The 27,166-nt window shown below is 45.8% G+C and overlaps 1 protein-coding gene and 1 non-coding gene across 2 annotated transcripts in view; both read left to right on the forward strand.

Annotated features, from left to right (window-relative positions):
• LOC119445316 (glucose dehydrogenase [FAD, quinone]) overlaps positions 1–27,166 on the forward strand; it is a 92,362-nt gene that overhangs the window by 23,076 nt on the left and 42,120 nt on the right. Inside the window, exon 2 of the mRNA XM_037709630.2 lies at positions 22,278–22,480. Within this exon, the coding sequence (XP_037565558.1) occupies positions 22,278–22,480 (203 nt within the window). The remainder of the gene's footprint in view (positions 1–22,277; positions 22,481–27,166) is intronic.
• LOC119447030 (U2 spliceosomal RNA) lies at positions 24,651–24,837 on the forward strand. Its single transcript, XR_005190913.1, has one exon. It is a non-coding gene; the product is annotated as a U2 spliceosomal RNA (small nuclear RNA).

The following is a 27,166-nucleotide window of genomic DNA, read 5'->3' on the forward strand; positions in this document are numbered from 1 at the left end:
ATGCCTGACGTATGCACTCGAACCAGCTTTTACTGCTGTGTAAATATCCTGCTCCTAACCAGGGTCCCCTGTGAGTAATTGACCTAGATAAGTCTACTCCTTTACCGACTCTGGAAGCTGACTGGCGATCATGAAATGTTGGTCCTATGCGAGGCTATTGAACATTACCTTTTGGCTTCTGCATTATTATCGGTGCAGAAAATTAGCTGGGCAGACGAAATTAAGAAATTTGCCGGCTCAAGGTTGAATCAGCTAGCCTGAGGAGGGGAGGAGGAGAGAAAGGGAGAAGGCAGGGTTGTTAACCACAAATGCGGCTGGTTGGCTACCCTCCTCTGGGGGACGGGAAAACGGGAATGTAAAGATGAGATAGAGAGAGGAGGGGGGAGGAAGGACACGGTGAGCTCGCGCACGCACGCGGAGGGCCTGAGAAATTCAAAGGCGTTCACATAGTCCAGTCACCCTCAAGAAAGACAAAAGTGCCTTCACAACTTCGTGGGTCGACGAGCGATGGGGATGGTCTTCAAGTAGCACTTGCACGGCCGACGGCCTCCGTCCTGCAGTGGACATAAAAATAGGCCGCTGCTGCTGCTGATGATAAAATTGCACTACATTTTATATTCGATAAACACGTCTTGTTGACAGAAATAGTTTTAAGTGCTCGTATAGCAGGCGTATGGCTTCTGCATTCGTTTGCTATGTGCAGTGCTGAGCCCATACTCGAAGCGCATGGATTCCGGTACATTTAGCATTCCAGGTGGGCGCTGCGGACATCGAGCTGATGCATTTTTGTGTACGATGGAAGCGGGAGCCTTTCGATGGATTGTGTCTGCACTTCGCTCCCTAGCGATCACCTAGCGCTAACCGGTGGCGCAAGAAGTGCCAGCCGCCATGCTGTCCGATTATCGCGTTTAAATCGCTGAGCACGGTTGACCGTGGCTGACGCGAGTTGCCTTTGCTCTTCAGGAGCAGTAGATCTTCGCACGTCAGGTGCCTCTTAGATTCTGCAAGCGTCTTCCCCTAGTTGGAAAAGCGCGCGGAGAGCAGTCGCAGGAGCGCTTACAAAATTACTTAATGCAGCACTCGTGTAGCAGTTGCGTAATTTTGAAACTTCATAATTTTAGCGTTGAACAGCATGGCGGCCAGAAGGGTGGCATCGCATTCCATTGATCACGGTCAAATATTTGAACGTTCATGGGGCCTCGAATCTTCTGTCTATTGGTTGCGATAAAATTACGATTTGTTTGTACAGGTGGCTGCTCGTTGCTTTTGTGCAATTGCATTCGAAAAGTCGGAAGCCCAATTATTCGCATGAAGTGCGCGGCACGGGTTCCGCCGATGATAATCGAAAAACTGTTTAAATGTCTCAAAGACATTTAGTGCTTGTAGCTGTGTCGCACTCTTTTCTCTGGCTTCGATTGCCCTTCTTGTGGTCACCTGCTTACATACTTTTTTGCTTGAAGCTCGAGCTATAATTGAGGCTCTAATAACCACTGCAAAAATTGGCAGTCACTTTACCATACGCCAAAGAGGGAGAAGGCGGAAGCCTGCTCAAGAGACATTTATTAAATTACTTGACATTATCATACGAATGCGCTGGTACTTCTTATTACTTGTTTTTTCCGACAAAATGTCGCGGGTTTGAGTGCCTTATTGACGCTAACTTAATAAACTGTGCCATAATTAACCTCGCCCTAATTACCACCAAATGTCGTGGGTTCGAGTTCCCTAATTACCTCTGTGTTAATTAAATGTGCCCTAATTAACTTCGCTTGAACGCCAAATCTGGTGAGTTCAACTCCCACCGAAGGTCGTGGATTCTAATGCCTGAATTAACACCTCAATTAACGCCTCCTTCATCCCCGCGTTTTTGTTTGCTATCCTCTTGAGGAGCCTGCAAGTTTGGTTGGTCGTGGCTTCTAGTCTGTTTACTGTTTCGGTGTGTCTCCCATTTTCTTGTATCCTCATACCCAGTATCCTGATCTTGTCCACCCTTGGGACCGGGGTGTTGTTGACCATGAGCTGGATATTGACGTGCTGCTTGCTCATGATTAGCATCTCCGATTTTTCCGGCGAGCATTTTAGCCCTATGGGTCTCAGATAGCTTTCCGTTTCCCAGATTGCCCTTTGTAGGGTGTCTTCTATTTGGCTATCGCTCCCCCCTCTGTCGACCCAAAGAGTGAGGTCATCAGCGTAGAGAGTGTGGCAGAGGCCCTCTAGCTTTCTGAGTCTTTCTGGCAGCCCGATCATTGCAATGAGAAAAATACTATATGCGGAAAACGTACAAGCACTAGCTAACACATCTCATATTCATGGCCTAGAAAGGACCTAAAATCTCGTTGAGCACACCCTGCACACACAAAAACTATAAGTAGCTTTGAACTTAAAAAGGTGGCAATGACAAGCAACGTAACAAGAGGTGGTACCAGTCCGGTCGAAACTCTGTCAAGTCATGCATGTCCTTCAAGTGACCAATCATTTGAGCGTAGTGAAATTTCAACGAAGCAGCTGGTTGAGCATTTTGGTACAACATGCGTGTCTTACGTAAGCTATGTAGTCCAATTAAGAAAAAACATGTCAAAAGGCACGTCTTCCCCGTGGGGTGAAATCAAGCATCGGATGGTATGGTGATTCAAAATGAAGTCTTTCTTGAGAGTTCTTTGGAGCACATCCCAAAATAATATTGCGTCTTTACAACTTATGAAGCAACGGTCTATAGTCTCAGGTACATAACAAAGGCGACAAATTCACAGTGGATACAAAAATTCCTTTTTGTGCAACCAAGTTTTCACATGTAATGTTTTTCTGTGTAATTCAAAGAAAAACGTTTTTGTACATGGGGATAAAGGCATCTTGCGGACTCGTTTAAGTACGTCATTCCCTGGCAAACTGGAGAATGTAGAACGGTAAAGGGGAGGTGGGAAAATCATTGATAACAAATCTCTATACAGTTGTTTTCTGGACACTGTGTAGAGATACTCAGTAGAAAATCGAACTAAGAGGAACTGCACAGCGAAATATACTTCATACATACAACCCCACAAACAAGGTCGTTCAGAATACTGGGATGAAATTACCAGATTGGGTAATGCATCGACTAAGCTAACTTGTATGCATGATCGGAGTATTGGGTGTGAAGTATCTAGAAAAAAGAAGAAACGCCAAACAATCTGCCGCACAAATAGATGCACTAGGCCAAGTCCGCCAGCCCATACGGGTCTAAATATGTTATCTCGTCTCATAGGCTCAAAGGTAGAGGACCAAACAAAAGTTGCGAATATTCTATGAAATCGTTGAATATACGTCCGGGCGCAATGAAGTATCTGCAGTGCATAAAATATTTTTGTAGCCAGGAACAAGTTACAAGCTGCCACCCTACTAAATATGGAAAGGTGGTGTGGCGTAAAGGTATCCGCATGGCGTTGAAGTGCCGGTACACGTTCTCGCCAGACATGTGCACTACACTTATACGCATCAAACGGAACACCAAGATATTTAGGTGACACGGTTGTTCATTCTATATCAGCATAATGAGTCGGCGTACATCCCCATAAACCAAAACAAAGACCTGAACTCTTTCACCAATTTATCTGGGCACTAGAAGCCATACCAAATTTTTCAGTCAATGACAGCACATTGTCAATGCTCGGTTTGTCTGAGCAGAAAAAGGCAAGATCATCTGCGTAAGCCAATACTTTGAGTTCATTGCCCCAAATGTTAAAGCCATGAATATCACTGCATTTTAGAATGCTTATAAACAATGGCTTTAAATAAAGGGCAAATAGAAGTGGTGGTAACGGACAAACCTGGTTTACAGAGGAAAGAATAGACACCGGCTCGGAAAGATTATAATTAACAATGATATAAGTAGAACAGTTAGTGTAGCACATGCGAACACCTTTGTAAACAACGAAGCCAACAATAACGTATTCTAAATGTTTGAAAAGGAATGCGTGGTTCACTCGGCCAAATGCTTTTGCTAAATTGATCTGAAGCAATGCAAAGTTATCACAGTGGGACGAGCAGTACTGAAGAGCTGTTCGGATTGGATGTAAGTTTGTTTGTATAGAACGGCCTTTTAATCCATAAGTCTGCTGAGGTCCAATATGTAATGCCATTGCATACTGGAGTCGATTACATAAGACTATTGCATAAATTTTGTATTCTACATTCGTCAGTGTAATGGGTCTACCGCAATTTTTCGTTATCACTACTTTTAGGGATTAAGATAATATGACTTTCGGTAAATGATTGTAGTAGGCAATCTTCATCAAAAATAGCAGTAAATATATTAAGTGAAACAAGGCTTAATATAAATTTAATGTCTTTATAAAATTCTTCGGAGATTCCATCAGGACTGGGTGTTTTGGAAAGCAGTGACTGATCAATGGCAAGTTCTATTTCTTGTTGGGTAAATGGTCCACTAATAATAGAGCTATCATACTCTGAAAGAGGGTTCGCTAAGGAGACCAAATGTGTCAGAACATAGGATTGGGCGTGTGAGTTGAGCTGAACAGCGTTGTATAATATATTTGGAATTCCTTGATAATATCTGCCTTGTTTGTGACAAGCGCGCCATTAGAATATATATCTGAGATATGCTTGGAATTTGCATGTCGACGCTCATCGAGTAACGCCTGGCGCGTTGGTTCTTCTTAGTGCAAGGCACGGGTTGTACGTGAGCGAATGCGAGCACCTCTATAGCGTTCAGCATAGTTTTTTTAATATGGTTTGAACAAGGGTTAACAAAGAACAACCCGCGAAAAGGCCAACAGAGTGTGATACGCAAATAAAGTAACGGCTGCTTCACGGTTGAGTTTTACTAAAGGTGTGCATAGTGCCAACGCCTCCTAAAACTTTTGATACTGCGTGCCTGATTGCACACGCCGCGTGGTCACAGAGACGCGCTCGTGCTACTTGCTCGCGCGTTCATCGTCGTCGTCTTCTTCCACAGCTGGCTCCGATGCCACTGATGATGCCAGCGTTCGCATACTGCCCTTCGCGCTCGTGCCACTGCTCGCGCGTTCGTCGTCGTCGTCTTCCACAGCTGGCAGGCTTCCGCCTTCACGTTTTACAAAGGTGTAACACTTGCTTACGTTTGTTGTGCTTATCGCTTCTGGCCGTGACGTGCTCACCACGCTCCTCGTCTCCCAATGACGCCACGCGTTGTTGTTGCGCTTCTGGTCGTGGTGCTCACGGCACTCGTCGTCTTTCATGGCCGCCACGCGTCGTTGCCTTGCCTCACGTCTTCGAGCCAGCATACATTCGCGGCCTGCACCACGTTTCGCTGCGTAGCGAAGACGCTCCCGCTCCGTGCGATGCTTCTTTCGGGCCTCGACGCCGAGTGCACGCTTTGGAGACATTTCGCTGGCGCTTGTTTACGTGGTCAATCTGCATACGAGGCCAGCACGCTGTTGAGAATGTCAGCTCCAAGCGCTTCTCTTCAGGCTACGGACGATTGTAATGTTTACACTATGAAATCACAGCAAGCGACCGCCACAGCCCAGCACCTGCAGTTCTGCCCGCGTAGGGAAGCAAGCACAGCACGTGCCATTCGCACGAACTGTGAAATGCTGCCGCGGCGGCGCCGGCCGGGATGCACAGGGCTCCCTAGGGATGCGCGGAGGTGAGCGCTTTCTGGGGGGGTTGCAAGAAACTCGACGGCGCTTGCGAGCAAGACTATAACAGCAGCAGCGCCTGGAAAGTCCGGAGCAGAGTCAAGGAAAGCTTCACTTTAAGAATTACTACGCAGTCATGAGTTGGTCAAACTGCTTCGTCGGGAAGCTAACTTTACGATTATGAAAATGGTCTGGTTGATTCTTTCTTCTTGATAAGAATTCTTGATAACCGGGGCGAGTAGGACCTCGATACATTTGATGCTTAGTACATACAACCGGATGCATAATTGCAATGAATGCAGCAGACGTCTGTAATTTACATGAAGGCATTGCAGTATGTTTTGTTGTGCCAGCGTGCTTGCGATTACCCAACAGCGCGCTTTCCTTCCTTGATTTCTGGAATACCCACCGGCCACTGACATTAGCCGTAAACCACACAAACGACAGAAAGTGAAGGGAGGAGGCATTTCGTCTGAACGTGATGTAAATGTCTCGCCGACTTTCTAGTTTTGCGTTTCCCTCACCAGATTCTCTGAACCTCATCTATCCTTTCGCCTCGGCGTCTCATTTCTCTAGGCTGCGTGCACGGGAATCATACACATGTCGGCAAAGGCCTATCCGAAATTAGCATCTCGTGTGCAAAAACATTTCTTTGCTACTTTATGACGCAACTAGGTGTGCGACCATGCATACAAATATGTGCGTCGTTGACTCGTTACTAGTAACTCGGAGCCAGGAGTCAGGCGTAGCGACTCGTTTTCTAGCATATATTTAACGTTTCTTTAACGTAGACGCAGTGCGCGAGAAATTGGTTCAATGTTGCTAGATAAACTAGCAGAAAACAGGTAGCCAGCCGGAACTTGGTGAAATTCTTTTACACGTGTGCAAGAAGAGTCGCACTAGAAGAACTTCGGCAAACACCTTAGAAATACCGAAAATCTAAGGCCACTGGCGAAAGTTTCATCAACCGCAATTTGCACGCCACCAGAGATTTGTGACTTTGTCTGGTTGTTTTTAACTCGACGCGGCACTTAGGCATGCATACCTGTCAGTTTTGCTGCCAATGTCAACTTGGCAGCTTTGGTCTGAAACAGAAGGGCACTCATAATCAAACCGGATACTGTTTATGTTTTTTTTTCCCGGCAAGGTATGTCGGTTTTTGAATCTTCGCTGCCAATCGCTGAACGCGCGCTAAGTCACGGTCTCGCCTGGACTTCAGTCTAGGATGATTCCCTGCACCAAATGCAGTGATTGAATGTACGTGGCTTTCGTGTACTTGCGCCGTTAACCCCAGAAAATAGAATGGTGGACAACGGCGGAGGTAAACTTAAACCTCTGCGTCACAGGCATACTAGCTTTTCCTGAATGCATACACATAGATAGAAGCGTGCTGCAATGCTCACTGGCCATATATACTGTTGCGGAATGGGGCGGTGACCTCGAACACTGGCCACGGCTTTTGAGCTTTCACAGGGGTGAAGCAATACAAAAGCGCTCGTTTATTTTTACGTAGCTGTGTGTCAAATACCAGCATGGCGTTTCAAAATACCTTGGAACCGCATTCATAACAAGCTCTTATGCTAGAAATATTCGTAAGAGAAAATTTCAGCCTCTTGACGCTGAACATATCGGCACCGGTCATCTGGTCACCACATCATGTCATCTAGTCACTTCATCTGGTCACCACATCAGAAATACCTAACTGACGCATTGGAAATAATTCAGAATAGGGCAAGTCGTTTCATTACTCATAATTACATTTCCCAGTCTAGCATAACGCAGATCGGAGCCGAAATATCGCTGCAGTCATTGAGTACTCGCCGTGATATTGCATTGCTGTCATTATTCCATAAATTCAATCACTGACAGAATATCCCTACCATGCTTGAAACACCACTTCTTCACATCGCGCAGGTGGCACAATAATTTCAGCTATGCCCGCGTATTTGGCCGTGACGCAAGCATTTCACTTTTCACCACTGCCTCGCGCTATCCGTCTCCGGAACAGCCTTCCGGATAGCATTGCGTCGCTCACAAATCATGACGCTTTTTGCTGTAATTTGACGAAACATTTTTCTTCACACTGATCGCAGTTAGTTATTACATGGTTACTTATCAACCCGATTACGTTTTCAATGCATTGTCACGCGTTGTGCCTGTGTTGATTTTTTATTTTTTATTCACGTTTTTTTTTTGTTTTTCCCGTTTTCCATGTTATGCACTGTATGAAGTCCTTTGTACCTATATATGTAACGTATAATGTAACTTTTTTTCACTTCTTGCTGTTTTTATGCAATGCTTATCTGTTCATTTCTTTTTCTTCTTTTTTTGAAGATCTGTCTGGTTTTTGTTATATGCAAGTTTCTTCGTTTTGCGCCAATGTTTGATTCCTTGTAGCATCGATATCTTTGAACCGATTGCATTGTATTCTGACATACGCCCCCCTCACCCTGTGCCTCTTCGTAGGCCTGTGAGGTCTTTCTAAATAAAAAAAAATAAGTTAGCGAAGGAAACCAGCCAATCGCGCTTACGAATGAAGAGATTTGCGGACTCAACCAATGCTCCTGTATTCACAGAAACTTTATTGCGCTATAACTGTTCGTATGAGCGAATTCTGGCCAATGATGTTGCGGGACATACCTTTAGCAAAGGCGGCTGGCCAATGAAAAAAGAAACCACATGCGAATAAAAAGCTTTGTGAATTCGGCCCCTGGTAAACCACACTGAGCTGCTTCTCTACCTGATGTTTAAGAGGTTTAACCCCGAGAAATAATAATATAATGCACATTCATGCGTAAAAGTGACAGACCCTACACAAGACTTCAATTGCATGTAACCTTACTGCCGAAATCGCCATAACATGAAATATATCTATGGTGTACCTGAGACTGAAAACAACTCCTTAGGTACAGAGGTTCCCTTACTCTCGCGCGCATAGATGTATGTGCTATCCATAGATGCGCATAGATGCAGGTGCAATGCAAGAACTTAGCAAAAGCGGTTACATTCTTTCTTTGCGTATTTAAACGGCCAGAACATTTGCGATCGATTACAGAGGCTGAACGGGGTTGCATTTCCGGGCATTATCTCGATAAGTATAGCATGAACTCAGCCGTATCTGTCACTTTGTTCTCTTGGGAATTCGCTCGTCCATCCGTGTAGGCTTAACTGGAAGATTGGCTCATAGCGAGGTGATTAGTAGACTGAGCATTAAGTGGTTCCTGACTGCCATTAACTTTTTCTGTCTTCGACTCTCTTTGCTGGTGTCCAAGAGGCATTTAGTGTCGGACTCTGTTATGACTCGAAACGAAGCTCTTTTGTGTGAGAGAACAATTGCTCTGACGTTGGCTGCAAAGACAAATGCACTGACCCGGTGCTCCCTAAATGACGGCAAACACGAAGTCTTCCTCAAGTGAACAGCGTAGGAGGCCAGTTTTTTTTTTAATAAGCAGCAAAGCGAAATGAACGTACGAGGAATATAATACGGGCACGCGGACCGGCTCGAGGTTGCCACTAACTTTCAGGGCTCGCTAATGATGGGATTCAAAGTTCATGGCCATACCAGGCCATCGTGGCGCGCAGTTGTCTACAGAACGGGCAGGGCATGCCAGAGCGTGGCCAGGTTTTCTTGTTATGAGCACATGTGTGCTCGTCTTTGTTTTTCGCCGATTCACTTCTGGAAGTCTACGGACTCGTTTAACTACATCTGTGGCTTGCTCACGATTTTCGGAGCTTACGGTGTCACTTGTCTTAGCCACTAAACGAAGCGAACACAGCAGCAAAGCTGCTAGGCGTGTTGAGGTGGGGCCTAAACGCACGCAGAACCATCCACTAATTAAGGATGAACTAAGTGCAACATACGTGTTTCGCTCCCCACTGCGTATGTCTGGTTCTCAATATGTGTACTGAGCAGCGCAGCTTAGAGCAAAATGGCTAGCAGAAAGCAACAACCACTACAAGCGTTCATTGGGTACGCGTCAGCCGCGCAGCAGCCTGCTGCGCTTTACGTTCGCGTTGAAACTCATCTGCACTTAGCTTTTCGAACCCCATCCATTCGCATGTCAGTACATAAACGAGTTAGAAGGTCCAGTAGAGATTGAATCAATGTTTGCAGGGGAGAAGTCATGCGTATTTCTATGTGAGCTTGTAGTACAGGCCGGTCTACATTGAAATACAATGAATCAATTATGACGGAGAATGATGTACACTACAAAACGCAATTTCAAACATTACTTAACGAAGAAATGGGTGCAGGCAGAAAAAGCGGACACGGCACAACAGTGATCATAACTCTATATTATTTACTCCGGCACGTAAGTAAATTACCTTCTGCCGCGGCCATTGTGTGTACTAACTCCAGAAAACTGCCCTTTAGACATGGAACCATTCATTGGGCGGATAGTTCAGAGAGTCTGCAGAACTGCGCACACCTTCACAAAATGATATTACGCTAGAATTGTCCGTAAGAGGAAATTTCAGCCAATACTGGTGCTGGTCATGCTAGCATTAGCGAAAGCGACCAGCAAATGTCAAAGATCGCTTACGAATGAAATTTTTTTGTGTGTGAATTCGACCCCTTGTGGTCACGCGAGGAGACTGCCATCAGTGGTAAGAAGGCTCAGCTTGCTGACATCAGCAAAACTAAACGACAGAAAGGTTTCATAACCATGAATACAGTTACACGCGTGCAGGTGTTTCACTCGCTCAAAACTGTGGCGCACGCAGTCTCACGCACGCGTCAGTCATTCTGTCACGCTTGATTAAATACGTGCATTTGTTTTGTTTAACTTGGAAAACTATGGTATGTAAGCCGTTCGCAGCGGAGTGCGGGTGGCATTCAACTCTTACTGAAAATATCGCCATTCGGCAACGGGCTGTTTTTAGAATGCTCCTACCCTCGAGTTGTTACACTGTCCGGGACAGCTTTCAAGCGTTTACAACAACAAAACAATTTGATGACAACGAGAAAGCAACATTCATGAACATCAGCACAGCTTTAGATGATTCACGCGCGCCTAGTTGTAATTAGAAAGAACAGTGACTTGAAAGCCTATTGAAAATGAAGGACCTATGACAATTGTTTTATTCATGTTAGTCTTTGACGCATTACATGGGGAGGGGGGGGGGGACTAAATAGTGGGGTTTCATTCACAAGCTAATAATGAACAATACGAAAACACTGGTGAATTACGAAGGAAGCCAGTGCGCGCGAACAAGAGGTGGACTTGGAATGCATGAGCCAAACGTGTAAAAGTGTGATGGGAAGGTTTGATGTGTGAGACTGAAAATGAAGATTCGCTATGATGAACTCTGAGAAAGTCAGTGAGCATAGCGTAATTATCCTTCGCTTGAAGTGCGGACAGTTTCGGTGAGGCTCTGATGTCAGTCAGACTATATCAGTCAGATATAGTCAGATACAGTCTGACATAGTTTGTATAGTCTGATATCAGTCATGACTATACAAACGTGCATACGAGTACTTTGTCGTGATAAAGTGGGCACATTTATTTTGGATGGCTTGAATGTTGTTAATCAGATATGTACGACTAGGATTCCAATTAAGGGTGGCATATTCTATTCTCGTGTGACCTAAGAATATGTATGCAATGAGTTTGGTAGACTGGTTAGCAGAGCACGAATTCCACGTAATAAAGCCGAGTGCTTTTGAGGCCGTACTGGTGACTACTCAATGTGCGCATAAAAAATAGCTTTCACATAAATGGACGCCTAAGTATTTTATTGTAGATGCATGTTTTCTTTGCGAACCGGAAGAAAAAGTTTTCTTCTGTGAATACGGTAACAATAACAAGCATTTATTTCTGTCGCATCATCTGATGGCGCAAATACACCGCCCTTGGATATTTGCACTAGGTTGAGAAAGACAGCTTGGGGTTAATTACATTTCAGAATATGTTGTATTCTCTTTTGGTAGTATCGTCATGTCGTCGTTGAAAAATTTCCTTCGGCCGCTTCGTTTTCAATTCGGGATGATTTAGACTGCTTGCGGTAATTTTACCATTCATCATCACATCGCGACTGCATTGCATTAGTCGATTTTCTTTTTCATACAACGTTTGACATGCGAGTTGAACACGGCCTTTCTGCCGATGTCTGTGCCACAAAAGATTAGGAACGTAACGAAGAAACGTCCAGAACAATCACCCACCCACAACTAATTTTATTTCGTGAAAACAGAATGCCTCGATGCGCAAATCCAAAGGAATTTAAGAAAAGCGGGTTGAAGAGTTGACTTAAGCTTTAGGAATATACTTTTTTTTAGATCAGTGAGTGAGCCGTTTCTACTTAAGATGTCAGTTTTCATTGGTACTGCGAAGCGATAAGGTGCCAGTCAAGGCGATAATGTTTCTTTCCATAGAAACAAAGACTACAGGTTATGAAAATCACAACATTTGTGTTGATATATAAAAAAAACGCCATAAATTTCGTGCATTGTTTCGTAAATTTTGATGTCATTGTAACAATTGTACCGTAGCTTGTGTCTACATACTTTGTGGAAAAATGACTCAATATACGCACCTATACCGCAAAGGACGCTGGAGCCGCAAATGCTGCCCCTTGAGACCGAGATGGAGACACGACCGTCTTTTAATGAGGTACTGCACACATGCGCAATGGTACAATCGCGATTGGCTGACGTCAGCTATAGCTGGCACTCGAACTCGATATTTATTTACTTTATTTACCAAAGTACCCGCAGCGCTTTCAAAAGCAATGCCGTAGTGGGAGATTACGATGAAAAATGCACAAACAAGACACATGTGTAAATACGACATGTTTATGTTTAGGCTACTTCGTGTAGCACCAACTAAATGGAATCTTGGAGCGACGCTACAAATACATAACTCGAAGCTTTGTTAGCAAAGTCACTTGGTAATCTGTTCCAATATCGAGTACAGTATTGAAAAAAAAAGAAGACGTACTAACAACCAAGTTTTACACGAGGCATACTTAACGTTAAGGACACGTATTCAGGTGGATGTATATTGTTCGCGCGATCAGTACCAGTTTCTGAACAGGAGATAACGCGAAACAGCCTCAATCTTCCGATTTGACGCCGTTTCCGCAGCGTGTCCCACCGTACGTGCTTCTTTGCCACCGTTGCATTAATGTTTCTTGTATTATTTCCAAGTACGAACAGCGCAGCTTTATTCTTCACTCTTTCGATTTTTTTTCTAATAATGCGGAGAAGGGCACAGTGACACGCGGCAGTTTGTCGCGTAGGCAGCAGAAACCTCGAAAGGCCAGTCGGAGTGCGCGTTGGCGTCGACCTTCGCCGGGATCCGCACCGAGAGGGACGCGCGCGCGGGTCAGGGCGGCGAGAGCGGCGGGACACTTGTCGCCCCACTTCGTTGACCTGGCACCGCGAGCAGAGAAGGGCGTCCATTGTCTCGGCGCTGGTGCATTCATCTCGCGTCTTGCTCGACCACGTGACTCTCCAGTTTGCGGTCGCGCGTCCTTGACAGTGAGTGAAATGCGACCGACGGAAAGCACGACTAGTTTTCTTTAAAGCGAAGCTGTTAAGAGGAATCTTTAAAGCGGGGCAACTACGATTTCGCAATTCAAATACAGGTAAAACGCAGAAGTGCTTTTATGAGACAACCACTGCACAAATTTAAGCAAACCTATTGCTTTTGAGAGATAAAGTGTAGTGAATGTAGGAAGCAAGATTTCGATTTAGAGTTTGCGATTTCTTTTTACAGACGTTCGCAAAAATTGATAATAAAAATATAGAAGCTCTCTTATAGCAGTCCTATACTATAGAAGTCCGTTAAGCCTGCACCAAAAGCACATATCTCAGTTTTTTTTAATGCTACAAATGTTCTCAAATTTGGTACAGTTGGTGCCGTGAAAAACCATTTATGCATTTCCATGCAGTCAGAAGCTCCCGGGCAAATATTTTCGCACATTAAAAGGCTGGCGGCGTCGTCGGCGACCATTTTTAAGATGTGGCCAACCTTGTCGTCTTCCGGCATCTCGGCATCGGCCTTTGGGCACAGCGATAACACGTCTTCTATGTACGCGACGTAAGATTCTGCAGCTGTCTGCGCACGTGACGCGAGCATCTTTTTCGCGGCGATCTTCCGGCCATCGGGCTTCCCAAACAAGTCTCGTAGTTTTTATTTGCAGGTGTCCCAGCTCCCTGATCTCCGCTTCGTGGTTATCGAACCATACTTTCGCAGTATACTGTATAATATTTGCTTATTATAGCTCCTACTACTTATTACGAGCTCCTACTCCCCCAGTCAGTCTTCAACGTCCGCTTCACCGGAACCGCAGAACGTGCCAGGATCCCGGGGTTGCACAAGCACAACCGTTGAAGTGGCGGGCGCTGATGTAGGCGCCGTGTCTTCCGCCATGGCTGGCAGATGTCCGAAACCACGGCCGCCGCAGAGTGCCGTTGCGGGGTGTCACGTACCCAGCACCTCCACCGAATTGTGACGGAGGCGAGATGTAGGCGAAGCATATATTTACAGAATATATACAAAGAAGGCTAGGGCAATAGAAGATGTCTGATCCGGCCCACGTGCAAACGCCTTCGTCGTCATCGCTCTGCCAAGCATCGCGTTCATCCATGTATGGATTGCTGCGAAACAATATTTGACGGAGAGTTCCAGAACGGTTTTTTGTGTGGCTGTGGTGAAAGCCTCTGCCGCAGGCTATTCGAATTGGCCACGTGACCTGACCCCGGAATCGATGAGAACGCGCAGCCTGACACCAACGTCGGTCACCTATATGCACCGGTGATGAGCTACCATCACCAACAGCCTGCAACGGGTGCCCTACCACGCCGCCGAATCGCGCAGACGGCGTCGGCAGACTTGGCACAGCATGCATCGGTTATAACAGAGAGTTATGATTGAGAAATCAGCTCGGATATCAAATGAAACATTGGAAAACGTTCGGGATAGTGAAGGAGAGAGATTGCGTCCCGTCGCCAGCAACCCTGGCACTGGCAGATTGCCGAAGGCGCAATACAAAGCGGCAAACCTTATGTAACGTGCGCCCCAGTGACACGGGCAACAACTGACAACAAACAACTGCCTATTCGCTATTACGGACTCTCAGTCAGCCGTTATGATCTCGTTTGGACGGAAATTTAAGCGTTGGGTTAGGCTGTAGGTTAGGTTAGGCTCGATATGCAGGGTCTAGTTAGAAGCGAGTTAGAACTGCCCGTGTTCGTGTTTCCTTCGCTGCCCGCGTTTTTCTTTAGCGGTAAGCATGTCATGCAGTAAATACCAACTAGGCCTGGTTCAAGGTCTACTACGAGCAAAGAAGCGAATAGCCGAGTGGGCAAGCTTCGCTTTTGAATGCAGCGCTTTTCTCGCAATTGTCCCGCACCTTGTTCAATGGCAGACCCTTAAATAATTTGGGCTGGCATAATGTAGTGATTCCTGTCACTCGATTCTGTTCCTTTATTTTGATTTCCCACGACCTGCCGATTCCAGGTACAACGTAGGTGGAGCACCACTCGAAGCCCTGATGAATCTCGAAGAGAAAAAAAAATCGAAATAGAACCGTCACTGATTTTGATTTTCTTGCGATAGAAGAGTTCAGCAGCCGTAACAATAATTTTTTTATTCGATGGATCACACGTTGTTATCAAGTTGAGTATGCTTGAATGATAGTGTAACGGTCATAATAGGTGAAGTCTCCACGACACTTTTCTAAAGTAGACCCCGGCATGCGCCAACACGTCAGGCAAGCCTCCTTCGAGACAGCATTGCTCCCACGCACGCGCTGACAAACCGGCCAGCCTGCTCAGTTAAATTCAGAGAATGTGTTGTCCGGCTAGTTCGTCTGACATGTTGCTATTTCCCTACGCAAAACGGGACGATCAAGCAGACAAGTCAAGACAAGACAGAACGATGACTATCAACTGAAGTTTATTGCTAAATTATGCAGAAAGTATCACTGGGGCAAAGAGTGACATTTCAATAAGATATTATTGACACATATGACTGACATGTGACACATGCGTCTTACCTAACCGGTCCCCACGATTTTTGCGCATTGAAATAACATGGAGGCCTAAGCGGTATTTGGTTGGACTCATGCCGAGAGTGTACCCGCCTTTGTGCAGCTGCCCAGACGGTGCTGGCTTATCGTACCGCAGGCTATAGCTGATAAGTTCGAGCATAGATAAGCAAGACGCACGAGCAGGGGAGCTCTGCGCGCTAGTGCATGCTTAGAAGCAATGGAAGTATATTGTATATGTGTCGACCCAATAGTGATGTTATGTGCTGGCGGCGGAAACCGCTCGGGTGTGCGCTGGGCGCTATACATGGACGACATAAACATGGCCCTTCGCTGTCAGATGGAATTAGTGCTTCTGTTGAAGAACGACCACGAGGATGAGCCAGATTACTAAGGCCTTAGGTGTTTATGTTGGCGGTGCCCTTGCGGTGACTTTGGCGAAACTGCGCCGTGGCGAAAAATGGTCGACGCCGCAAAGAGTAAAGAAACACCTATAATCATGCTCGGATTGACGTCACATTACTCAGGACGGCTCCTGTAAACAAAGTAAATTAGTGGCTTTGAAAATAAAATTTGGTACATTTCCCGGGCCTCCACGGTGCGAGACGAGCACGCTTCCCTGAAGCCACGGTTGCTCCACGGTTCTTCGTGCGTAGTGCGTGCCTGATTGCACACGTAAGGCGGTCACAAAGGCGCGCTCGTGCCACTGGCAGGCTCTCGCCTTCACGTTTTACAAAAGTGTAACACTCGTTGTATTTTTTAAGCATGAAACGCTTTGAACTCCCGTTGTCAGCGACCTTCAAGTGACTTTGAGCCAAAAGCCAGAGCCATTATCCAGGCACTCAAACGAGAACATCTGCGCATCGTTGCGAGAACAAAACGAGATCATCGGGAAACCAGTCAAAAGTTATGAAAAGGCGGTCTCTGGCCCCCAACCCCTTCTACAGGACCCCATTACATACCCTAGTTACTGCCCAAGCAAGTTACAAAAAAATATTGCTTCCGATTTCTTCCTAATGTTTGTTCACAATATCACTCAAACTTCTAGTACGCTGAAGTTTTATTTGCCATTTCCAATAGCAACGCCAGCTGTCTGTGAGTCGTGAGCGGTCCGCGACAAGAAGAAAAAGTAGTGGCAGACGCTGAGCGCGCTGCACTGTTAGAAGAAGAAAAGCGGTTGAAGGTGGTGGCACCTCAGGCAGCAAAAGACGCCATATGGTAGCCGTTTCATGCTTGCATCTACTCTCGATTACGGGAGAGCCAGCATTTCTTTTCAAAAGCAGATTTCTGCCGTCGCCGTCGCCGTCGCCGTCGCCGTGAGGTTCCGTATGACGTCAATGGAGATGAAATCGTCTCCGCGCGCCGAACGCTGTATGTGCGAGTGAAAGGGCGCGAGGGGCGCGCGCTTTCACGGGGAGTGAACGCACGGCGAAGAACAAACGCGCGTTCTGCGCCGTGCTCGCTTAAGGGCTGCAGAAGTAGGCGTCTCTTTCCTCCTTTACAATCACCATATATGTAGAGCAAACGCGCCTTCTTCCGACGCGCGAGAGGCCGCGGGGGAGGGGGGGGGGTTAGGGAAGGTAGGCGACGTTTAGCTGCGTCACTAAGTGCCTATTTATATCAGAGGCTCCGGCAACACTCACCAACGCCGCACGCAATTTGAGCGAACGCGGGCAAAACGCCGACGGCGTCGACAACAGTTCTGCGCGTTGCCGGTGCTGCTGCATGTCCAAGTTTATACAGCTGATAAAGCTAATATCATTACTCCGTATAGCTCTCTACAATTTTGCTATCGCAATTCATGCTTCGCCTTTCAGGTGAAACTGCGACAACTTTTTTTTACCAGTGAAGACACCGAAGGAACGCTCCTCTCAGGACATGGCCCAATGTGCGCCCGCTTATTCCGCAGAGTGGAAGATGTAGTGTACCTGTATACCTTTGAATGCGTGTACTTGCCGCACACGAACCGTAGCTTCTATGCCCTGCATCCGAGGCGACGTATGCGAGAGGTAGTTTTGGGCTCAACGCTGCGTTTAACTGGAATTTACCTGCTTGAGTTCTCTGTTAACTGCAATAAAGCGGGACTACGATTACATCGCATCTGTGGTGGTTCGTCCCGTTAAAAATTTATATCTTCAGTGCCGTGTACGTGAATGCTCGCAACTGCTTCCTGCGTCACCCACGTGACCGTGAAATTATTGGAATAAATTAATAAACAAACAAATTAATAGGTTGATAGATAACATGACCGACCAACCAACCGACCGATTGACCGACCGACTGATTGACTACGGCTGAGTTTTGTGCTACTGCACTCTGCTGGTGAGACACAGTTGGCATTTATAGACTGTGTTTTTATCATCAGGAATTTTTTTACCATAAGGAATTTTTTATAGATTTATGGAGGAATCGAAAAAGGAACCGGAAACAAACCAATAATAAAATAACTTTTTTTCGTAGTCAGTTTTTGCGTTCACGACGGATTGGGCAGCCACCTTGCATTCTGTCCGAAGAGAGGTGATTATCAGATGCGATAAGCGGCAACTGTTGAAATATGACATCCTAGAGCGTGAGTGCTCGGACACAATCGATGCGGTAATACGCAGATACGATTAAGCCTAGCCCTTTGCAATTGTTTACTGTGCCCCTAAACGTGTGTACACTGGGTACTCCGCCCACGTAACGATGCAGCTCTCGCTGTCTGAAACGAAGGTCACGATTTCGTGATTATTGTCAGGACGCTACGGTGCCCGCACTGCCAAGGCCACTAAAGAGGAGTCATTGTTAAGAGGAGGACCAGATGTAAAGCCGCACTATTCTGATGCAACGGAGAACGGGAAAAGCACGCACAGGCGATTTTGCCTTCACCCATTTTGCCTTCATTTTGCCTTCCTGCCGTTAATTCTTGCGGCACAGGCAGAACGTAGGCGTGTCCACACAGGGCGTTTCAAAATCGACGTGCAATCGGTGAACAGTGACGAATGTAAACAAAAGCTTCGATTGCTGTGCGAGAGGTGTGGCACAGTTTGGGGCGGATTTGCCGGAAACTAGTGATTGCCGAACACACGACTTCGATGTCCTAAAGTGAGCACTCATGTGTGGGTAAACCTTCCAAGAAAAAAAAGTGGAGGAATCGAAAAAGAAACAAGAAACAAACCAACAATACAACGGCTTTTTTCGCAGTCAGTTATTGCGTTTGATGGAAATCGTGCTCGCGCGGCGCATAGAAGAGGACGAAGAGGGAGATGAGCTCGCATCCGGCAGAATGCGCACGTTCGGTTTGTTACCTTGAGTTCGCCATCTTAGGACGGCTTAGCGCTCTGCGCCAATAAACCCGGCAAAGTGTCTTTTCCCACATAGTATTCGATGCGTTCACGACGGTTTAGGCGGCCACCTTCCCTTTTAGCCGAAGATTTCAGTACAGATGATTATCAAATGCGATAAGCGGCAACTGTTGAATTCTGACATCCTAGAGCTGCACAGTGGGGTACGAAGAGCATCGGTGTTAAAGGATGTGCGCCAATGTTGATCACATTGTTTATCGAAGTAGCAGTAGAAGCTGGAGGGGTACATTTCTCAGTGAATATCTTTTTTATTTGACACAGGCCCTATTTAAGGTCAGCTATTGCTGCCGCGAAATACAGTGGAAAATGAGCGAAAGTGATCTTTTCACGAAAGAATTATTTCAACTTAATATTTTGGAAGAAAATTGTTGCAATCATTTATATGGTCCAATTTAAAACAAACGCTGACGGGAATATGCTTACTTTGTTTATAGCACACACAAACATGAAGTAAGAGAAAAACAGAACAACAAAAAACAGACGAGTCAAGTGTCACGTTACAACAATATTTACACATAAACATCACCTCCAAATGCAAATGTTAACAGTTTTTCAGTGTGCGGATTCTACAGACGATCACAAATTGAACAGCCAAGTATTTGAATATTGGGAATGTAATAACGCCTCTTAATGTTTTCGGGGTAGCACTTGGTAATCGAAAGACCATATATATATATATATATATATATATATATATATATATATATATATATCCCTTATCACATTTGTATAAAATGCAAGTTCCTTGCAGAGCGACGCATGTTCTTCGCAACACGAAATAAAGTGGTAGAAAAGTTGTGAGAAGCGTACTATTTCCAAAGTTACTGCGAAGTTGGTGAAGAATTTTTCTGTTTGCAGGGGGCGCAACCTTGAATTCTGGGGTTTTACGTGCGAAAACTACGATTTGATTATAAGGCACGCCGTAGTGAATAATTTTCACCTCCAGGGCAACCTCAAAGTGCCCTCAATGCACGGGACACGGGCGTTTTGACATTTCACCGCCATTAGGGCGCAACTTGGCAGCAGTAGTGCCCCGTGGGGTTGGGGCGAAAAATAGTTTTGAGTAATGACTATGTAAACGTTCGGTCGGCAGTGTGACTGGAGTTAATAGGTCCTTCGAAGGAGTGGATGACAGTGGATCTATCTAGCCTGTGATTGGCTTGGGACTGGATAGTCTGAGTGAGTTTTTTTTTAATCGCGGAGACGTGTTTGTCCAAGTCACCTGCGAGACAGATGGTATTAGCTAATATTTTTAGCACCAAATTTGCTTCATGAAGGAGCCTGAGAAGCAGCTACTTGGTAATCCTAGCACAGCCTTGACCGAGAAAAAGTTCTATGGGCGTAACATATGGGAACTTAGCAACGCGCTTGCCCATCAAAAAAGCATCTTTTTGTTTTGTCACACCGATAGGAACTTTTCCGTCCCTACGGACCAGCGGACTGCGCTAAATCAATATGAGGCAAGGAAATACAACTCTACAGCTTCATAAGCAAATTAGTATGGTAATACTAATGTATCGATATTTTTAAGATTGAGTTTAGCAGTTGCCAAAAATGAGCGCTTGTTTCACCATGAATCATGACACAAGTACCAAAGTTATATCAGTGACGGACGATATTTTTAACGAACTAAATTCGAGAGATTCGTTAGGGCTGGTCAAACGAACTAATAATTTGTCACGTCAGCATCGGCCACGTTATAAAATAGTAGATCGGGTTTCATCTTTCTTCGAAAGAATTGTGTAATTCGTGAGCATCTTTTCTCAGCCTCTGAGCTTTCGATGATGAATTGCTACTGTTTTCCCGCGAAAGTCATATACGTCTGACTTCAGTAGCCATAATTATTACTAATGCCGGAAGACAGTCTAGTTTTGGCAGAAGTTGGTCCATAATTGATGCAGCAGGGTAACTAGAACCGGATAGGCCTAACTTTACACTGCTAGTCACAGATGCTTGAACTTGAACTTTATTTTACATTCACACAAGCAACGGATGTAGAGGCACAGACAAAATGCCACAAATTCGGCTTGATTAGGTCTGTTTCCCCTAGCAAGTTTTGCGCAGCATGTATGAAAATGTGCACTACTACAGCACGTGAACTTGCATATAAGTATATAGCAACTAACCTATAGCAACACACTATACATATAAAACATGTGTGTTGAGAGAATGTGTAAGCTCAAAGTTTTTTTTTTTTGCACAGGAGCAAACATGGACATGGATGCCGAAACACCCATTTCACACAAGTTACAGAAAAACGCCTAATTACAAAACATAAATAACGTTTCGCATAAAAAGAACATCAATAGAAATACATCCATAAATACGTTACTGTGGATTGACGCTTTATGCTAACCAGAAAGATAAAAAAAACGAAAAAGCACACACGCAAATAAAAGCATGAACTACAACTTAGGAGAAGTGGGGATCCTCATGGTAGCCCAGCTACCATGAACATCCCTGTCTCTCATGACTCAGATTCACGCAGATTTTTGTCCTTCGTCGTGAGCCACGCAAAGCCCACTGGATAGCTAGAATGACGAACTGATCTAAAGCGGTACAAATATAGGGGATGCATAAAAAAAATCCTGTTGAATATACCAGCATTTTAAAATGATATATTAAACAGCTGTTCTTGGGCCACAAAATAACGCATCATTACTGCGATAAACTCCGAAATATTTAACAACTTTCTTTACTGAAAGTGACATTTTATCTCTGTATCACAACTTACCACGTCCGTGCGTGTATATTTATTTATGTGCATAGGTATATTGAAGTGATTGAATTTTGTTCAATAGCAGAAAGGGCAAGGTTTGCCGTTTTGTTGCTGTTTTTTGTTCTATATTGATAGTTTAAGCATGTTTACGAAAAGTGCATTTTTGCCGGCAGGCTTCTTAGATCCCCTCATGTTGTTAATACTTTGATCATTCGACAATCCATTGTTTATGGGTGAGCCCAAGACACAATATGTGCCAACATTTCCCATTCCATTCGAAATGAATCACTCACGACAAGCCTTGAGGAACACAGCTCAATCACAGTGGCGGGGACGACAAATAAAGTAGCGACGGGACACATGCTATAGTTGCCTCTTTTTTTATTCCGGATGACCCCACGCTAACTCGCTGAACTCTCGGTTTTGTTGAACGAAATAAAATTAAGCCGAAAAGAATTAGGAACACTTGAGAAGATAAAATTATGGTCTAGTGTAAGGAATAAAGAACTCGTCTAAATGTACTTAACTGAATGCGTGTGCTGGTGGCGCCCAAGAACGTTGATCAGCGACGTTGCCTCACCGTTCGTTTGTCGTGTTCGACAGTGGGCGGCGGCTCTGCGGGATCGGTGCTGGCGAACCGGCTATCCAAGGAGCCGTCGACGCGGGTGCTGCTGCTCGAGGCGGGCGGTCCGGAGGACACGGTGACCGATGTGCCCTTCTTCACCACCGTCAGCCAGCACTCGGACATCGACTGGGCATTCTACACCGAGACGCAAGAGAACTGCGGCTTCGCCACCGTTAAGCAGGTAGGAAGCCACCTGGGAGGCTCGTACTTTGTGGTGCAGAAAGGAAGCTTGCCTTGAGAACCCTTGTGGAGTTTCTCGACCACGGCTACTGCTGCCATCTGCCGCATATACTTAAGGAAAAAACTGAATCACGTGTCCGTTGGTGGAATCGGTCCTCCAGCACAGCAGTCGGCTGCTCTACTCCACAATAGTGCGTCTGTCTTGCGAACGCCAACTAGGTCTCACATCGCGTAGCACGGGTTTGGCACGGCTGCAGCAGTGCGCGTGCATCACTGCTCTTTGCGCCGAAGACGCAGGAATGACATCGGCAAATTATAAGCCTTTGACTTACCGCTTCAGGAAAGCTTCGCGTCACATATATTCAAAAATGTGAGTTTAATCTTCATGGTTTTTTGTACATGGGATTCCGCGTTTATTCGTGAGCCCTTTTATACGGTTGTATTGTCTTTTTTCTCTCTCACCCAGGCTGTCCATGTGGCTAGCTGGATTGGCGGCTGTTTCTTGGCGTTACGATAGTCTTGATTCGGTTTTTATAAATTAGAATAAATTGTATGGTTTCACGTGCCAAGACCACAATTATGAGGCACGCCGTAGTGGGTGACTCATAATTAGTATATAATAATATAACCCCCTTGGGGTTCTTTAACGTGCACACAAAGCACGGCAAACGGGCGTTTTTGTATTTCGCCACCAGCGAAATGCGGCCACCGTGGCCGGGATTTTATCGCGCGGCTTCGGGGTTTGTAGCGCTACGCCAAAATCACTACGCCACCACGGCGAGTGATTCGAGCTTTTTCAAACGATTTTTTTTCTTGCTCCCTGAACTTGTCTGAAGCAGCGAGAACTGTGCACATGCTTACGGATAGCGAAAACAAAATGTCACACCTCTCCATCACCTGTGACGCAGCCATCAAAACATCGATGTTTAGTGGAAGAGACCTGCTTGTACTTTCCCCTATCAAAGTTGGTCAAGACTACAATCTGAGTGACACTTATGTTCTAAGGCGCCAAAGTCTTTGGATTGGCACCAGCTCCAATGAATACTCATCCATGTAGATCAGTGTTTTTGCTCTAGAACGAAATTCGAGCACGGTATTTCGCGATTGACAGAGAATAATAACTGGGCTATCGTCTCCACGAAAACGTCACGATGATATGACGATTGTTCCTGCGTGGCGGAGTGTCATGTCTCCACCGCCATTTTCTCTGTGGTTCGAATTGCGTAGCCAAACAGGACCAGTGCTTAGTTTTTACTGAGAAATGCTTACGGCCAACCAAATTAGAGCTATATTGTTTAAATGCAAATGACAGCGTCAGAAAATGGAGAATGCAAATAGTACAATGTGTGACGCACGTCCCTCCAGGTTACAGTTTGTGTTGTATTCTGGCTTTTTAAGCATGATGCTTTTAGCTCCCGTTGTCGGCGACCTTCAAGTGACCATGAGCCAAAAGTCAGAGCCGTTATCCGGGCACTCAAACGAGATCGTCTGGTCACTCAAAAGAGGAAAGCGGGGCATCTTTGAGAGAATAAAAGGAGATCAGCCGGGTGACCGGTGAAGATTTAAGAAAATGCGGTCTCTGGCCCCCAACCCTTTTTACAGAACCGCATTACATAGGCTAGGTACTTCCCAAACAAGCTACCAAAAATAATGCTTCCGATTTCTTCCTAATGTTTGGTGACGATATAACTCAAGCTGTAACTTCTAGTACCATGAAGTTTTATTTGTCATTTCGAATAGCGGCGTTCAAAAAATCAATGCATTCCACTTGGTGAGTGTGGATGACCAGCGAAGCTGTGTATGTGGGGATTGACCGTCGCTCCGATGAAACTTTCCACGGTTGCGGGATCGGGGCCACACGGAGTGTTCGCATTTCTTTTCGCCTCACGGTCTTGGCGGGCAGCACGCTTACGCTTGGCGTCCGCGGCCCGCTCACCATCCGTAGTCTCCTTCCGCCGCCGCCACGCCCATTCCCTTTTCTGTTCACGCTGTCGTTCTTGGTAGGCACGCTGTTCTTCTTCAGACCTTACAACACGTGGCCTACCCATTTCACCGTCACAGCAGAACTGGGGAAAGGAGCCTACGTAGAACATGACGTCTGGAGACAGAAGACTCTCAGATTGGTAGGCACTAGTTTGAACACGCGGGATGGCGTACACGTGTACGGTGCGATCGTAGACATGGCCGGCACGGGTTCAAGTGTAGTATCTGTTCTTATCAGCTTAATATCTAATACGGGTTGTATTTGGACACAAGATATTAAACTTATTTTTGAAAGTTGGTGGAGTGCTTGAAGCCTGCTTCACCTCTGCCGCGCGTCGGCCCTGTATTGCACGATCTTTGGTCAATGGACACCGATCCGCTGGAAAGTAGCCATATACAGCTTCGCTGTACAAATATTTTCGCCTTTTTAAGCGAAGCTTTATAGGCTACAAGTGACGGCAGTAGCGGTGGTGTCACGGTGAAAAGTGAGCCTTTCCTGGTGATAGTGCAGAAAGGGTCCAAGCTCAATGGCATACTCGTTTACCTCCTGTGAGCTCGGGGACCTGTAACGCGCCCTTGACCTTCCCTTGTCACACGTGGAACCCAAAGAGACAAAATCAGCAGCCCTTCCGAAATCGAGAAAGTGGAGGTAAGCGAAGCTTGTCGTCCAATTCTAGCGTGAGGGCTTCCGAAGCCCATGCGAAACGTCAGCGAAAAAAAATTAAATTCAAAGTTTGGGGTTTTACGTGCCAAAACCACGATCTGATTATGAGGCACGCCGTAGTGCGGGGACTCCGGAAATTTGGACCACCTGGGGTTCTTTTACGTGCACCTAAATCTAAGTACACGGGTGTTTTCGCATTTCGCCCCCATCGAAATGCGGCTGCCGTGGCTGGGATTCGATCCCGCGACCTCGTGCTCAGCAGCCCAACACCATAGCCACTGAGCCACCACGGCGTGTACGTCAGCGAAGAGCCGCGGACCCCGAGTTGTGGGATCGCGATGTTGAGGCCAAACGTCAGCGAAGAGTTTAGGGCAAACGAAGCGGAACGCCTGCGACAGTGTCGTCTTGCTACAAGCTTCGCTTACCCCCATTTTTTCGACAGCGGAAGGGCTCTGAATTTTTTCGTTTTGCGATGACAAATTACTTTGCCTGCTGTCCCTACCGGCTCTATTTAAGCAGCAAAATAAAACATTCAAGCCATGCCAGGAGGCATTAGGTGCATATAGGTTTGTCTTATAAAACTGCTGCAACAATGAAACTACATTTCTCAGAGTGACCTTTGCTACACTACTTTGGAGAAGAACGGTAAACGACTTACTACCAGATAGTCTTTGATGATTTTATATCTCGACCAGCTTCTCTCGCATTAAACACGCTGTGTGACTAAACCGTGCAATAAATACTGAAATATGCCAGAGGCCGGTTAGCCAAGCGCCAGTGGTGATGAGGAAATGATCACATTCATTTAAAACCCTTTGGTTCGCATGCACGAGAAGTGTAGTGACCAAAAGCTCACCCTTCCTCTTTCTGTGACGCCACAATAGAGACCGAAACATTCGGCGCTACACCTTGCAACTACCCAGAGTAATCTACGAGAGAAGAAGGGGAGCCGAGGGACTCGACTTTTGTTAATCATGACCACATAAAGCCAACACACAATGAAGCCAAGGAAAGCATCCGGGAAAATAAGTGTGGTTGAAATTAGAATGTAGAAAATAATGAAGAAAAGGGAAAGTGGACGAAAAGATACCATGTGGCCGGTAGGAGCCGGACCCAGAACCTCCGCATTACATGTGCCTTGCACTACGCATTTTGCTACGGCCGACGGCTATCAATTCGTCCACGAACTTGGGTATTAGTGTAGTATAACCTACAAATACGAAAAACAAGTGGTTGGCTTTATTGCGCATTTAGCGCCATTGCATTAGGGTGGGCTGTCTCCAAAGCTGCTTCACTCTTTCCAATGGCACATTTATGCACCGAAAGAGAGTTTATTGCTCAAGGTTTCTCACTTAAGAGCGTAATATCACACTGCCGCCTGAGCGCAGCAACTGCTGCTGAGTCATCCTTGGCAACTCTCTCGTTTTCCTCAGCGATTTTATACAACAAACAACTCATAATATGGTGCGAACCCCTTGCTCTATGCCGTAAACACAAAATTACGGATATTCCCCGGAGCATTTTACATCATAATACAAGTTATCTGCGTGATTGCCTGCGGCATTACTTCTGCTACGACGACGTTGAAGGGCATCATCGAGGGATGGCGAAAGCATCCTGACCTTCGCAGCGCATCGTTTTTCGCGGCATCTAGAGCAACGATAAGTTTCTTTTATTTGCTCACAGAGCAAGGAACCAAAAAAACATCGCCAAGCGGCTTTTATTCTTTACGCAATAAAAAATGCATCTACGGGGAGACATATTATGACGTTGCGATTTCTCTTTATTCCGTGTGCGCTAGCGGGTGACTACACGCGAAGCTACAATTACATAGAGAGTCTAGTAATTGCTCACAGAATAGGAAAATAAGAGAACTGACCCTGGTGGGAGAGGGGGAATGCAGGTAGCGGAGTGGAAAGGGCAGAAAAAAGTAGGAGCACTGAGGGGCGCCTTTGACGTCACACGCCGCTTTCTTCACGGGCTTTTTACGCAGGAGTAAAATATAGTTTTCTGTTGTGCTTGACTCACACCTTTTACGTT

Source organism: Dermacentor silvarum, chromosome 3 (genome assembly GCF_013339745.2).
Source record: "Dermacentor silvarum isolate Dsil-2018 chromosome 3, BIME_Dsil_1.4, whole genome shotgun sequence".
Classification (NCBI taxonomy): Eukaryota; Metazoa; Arthropoda; class Arachnida; order Ixodida; family Ixodidae; genus Dermacentor; species Dermacentor silvarum.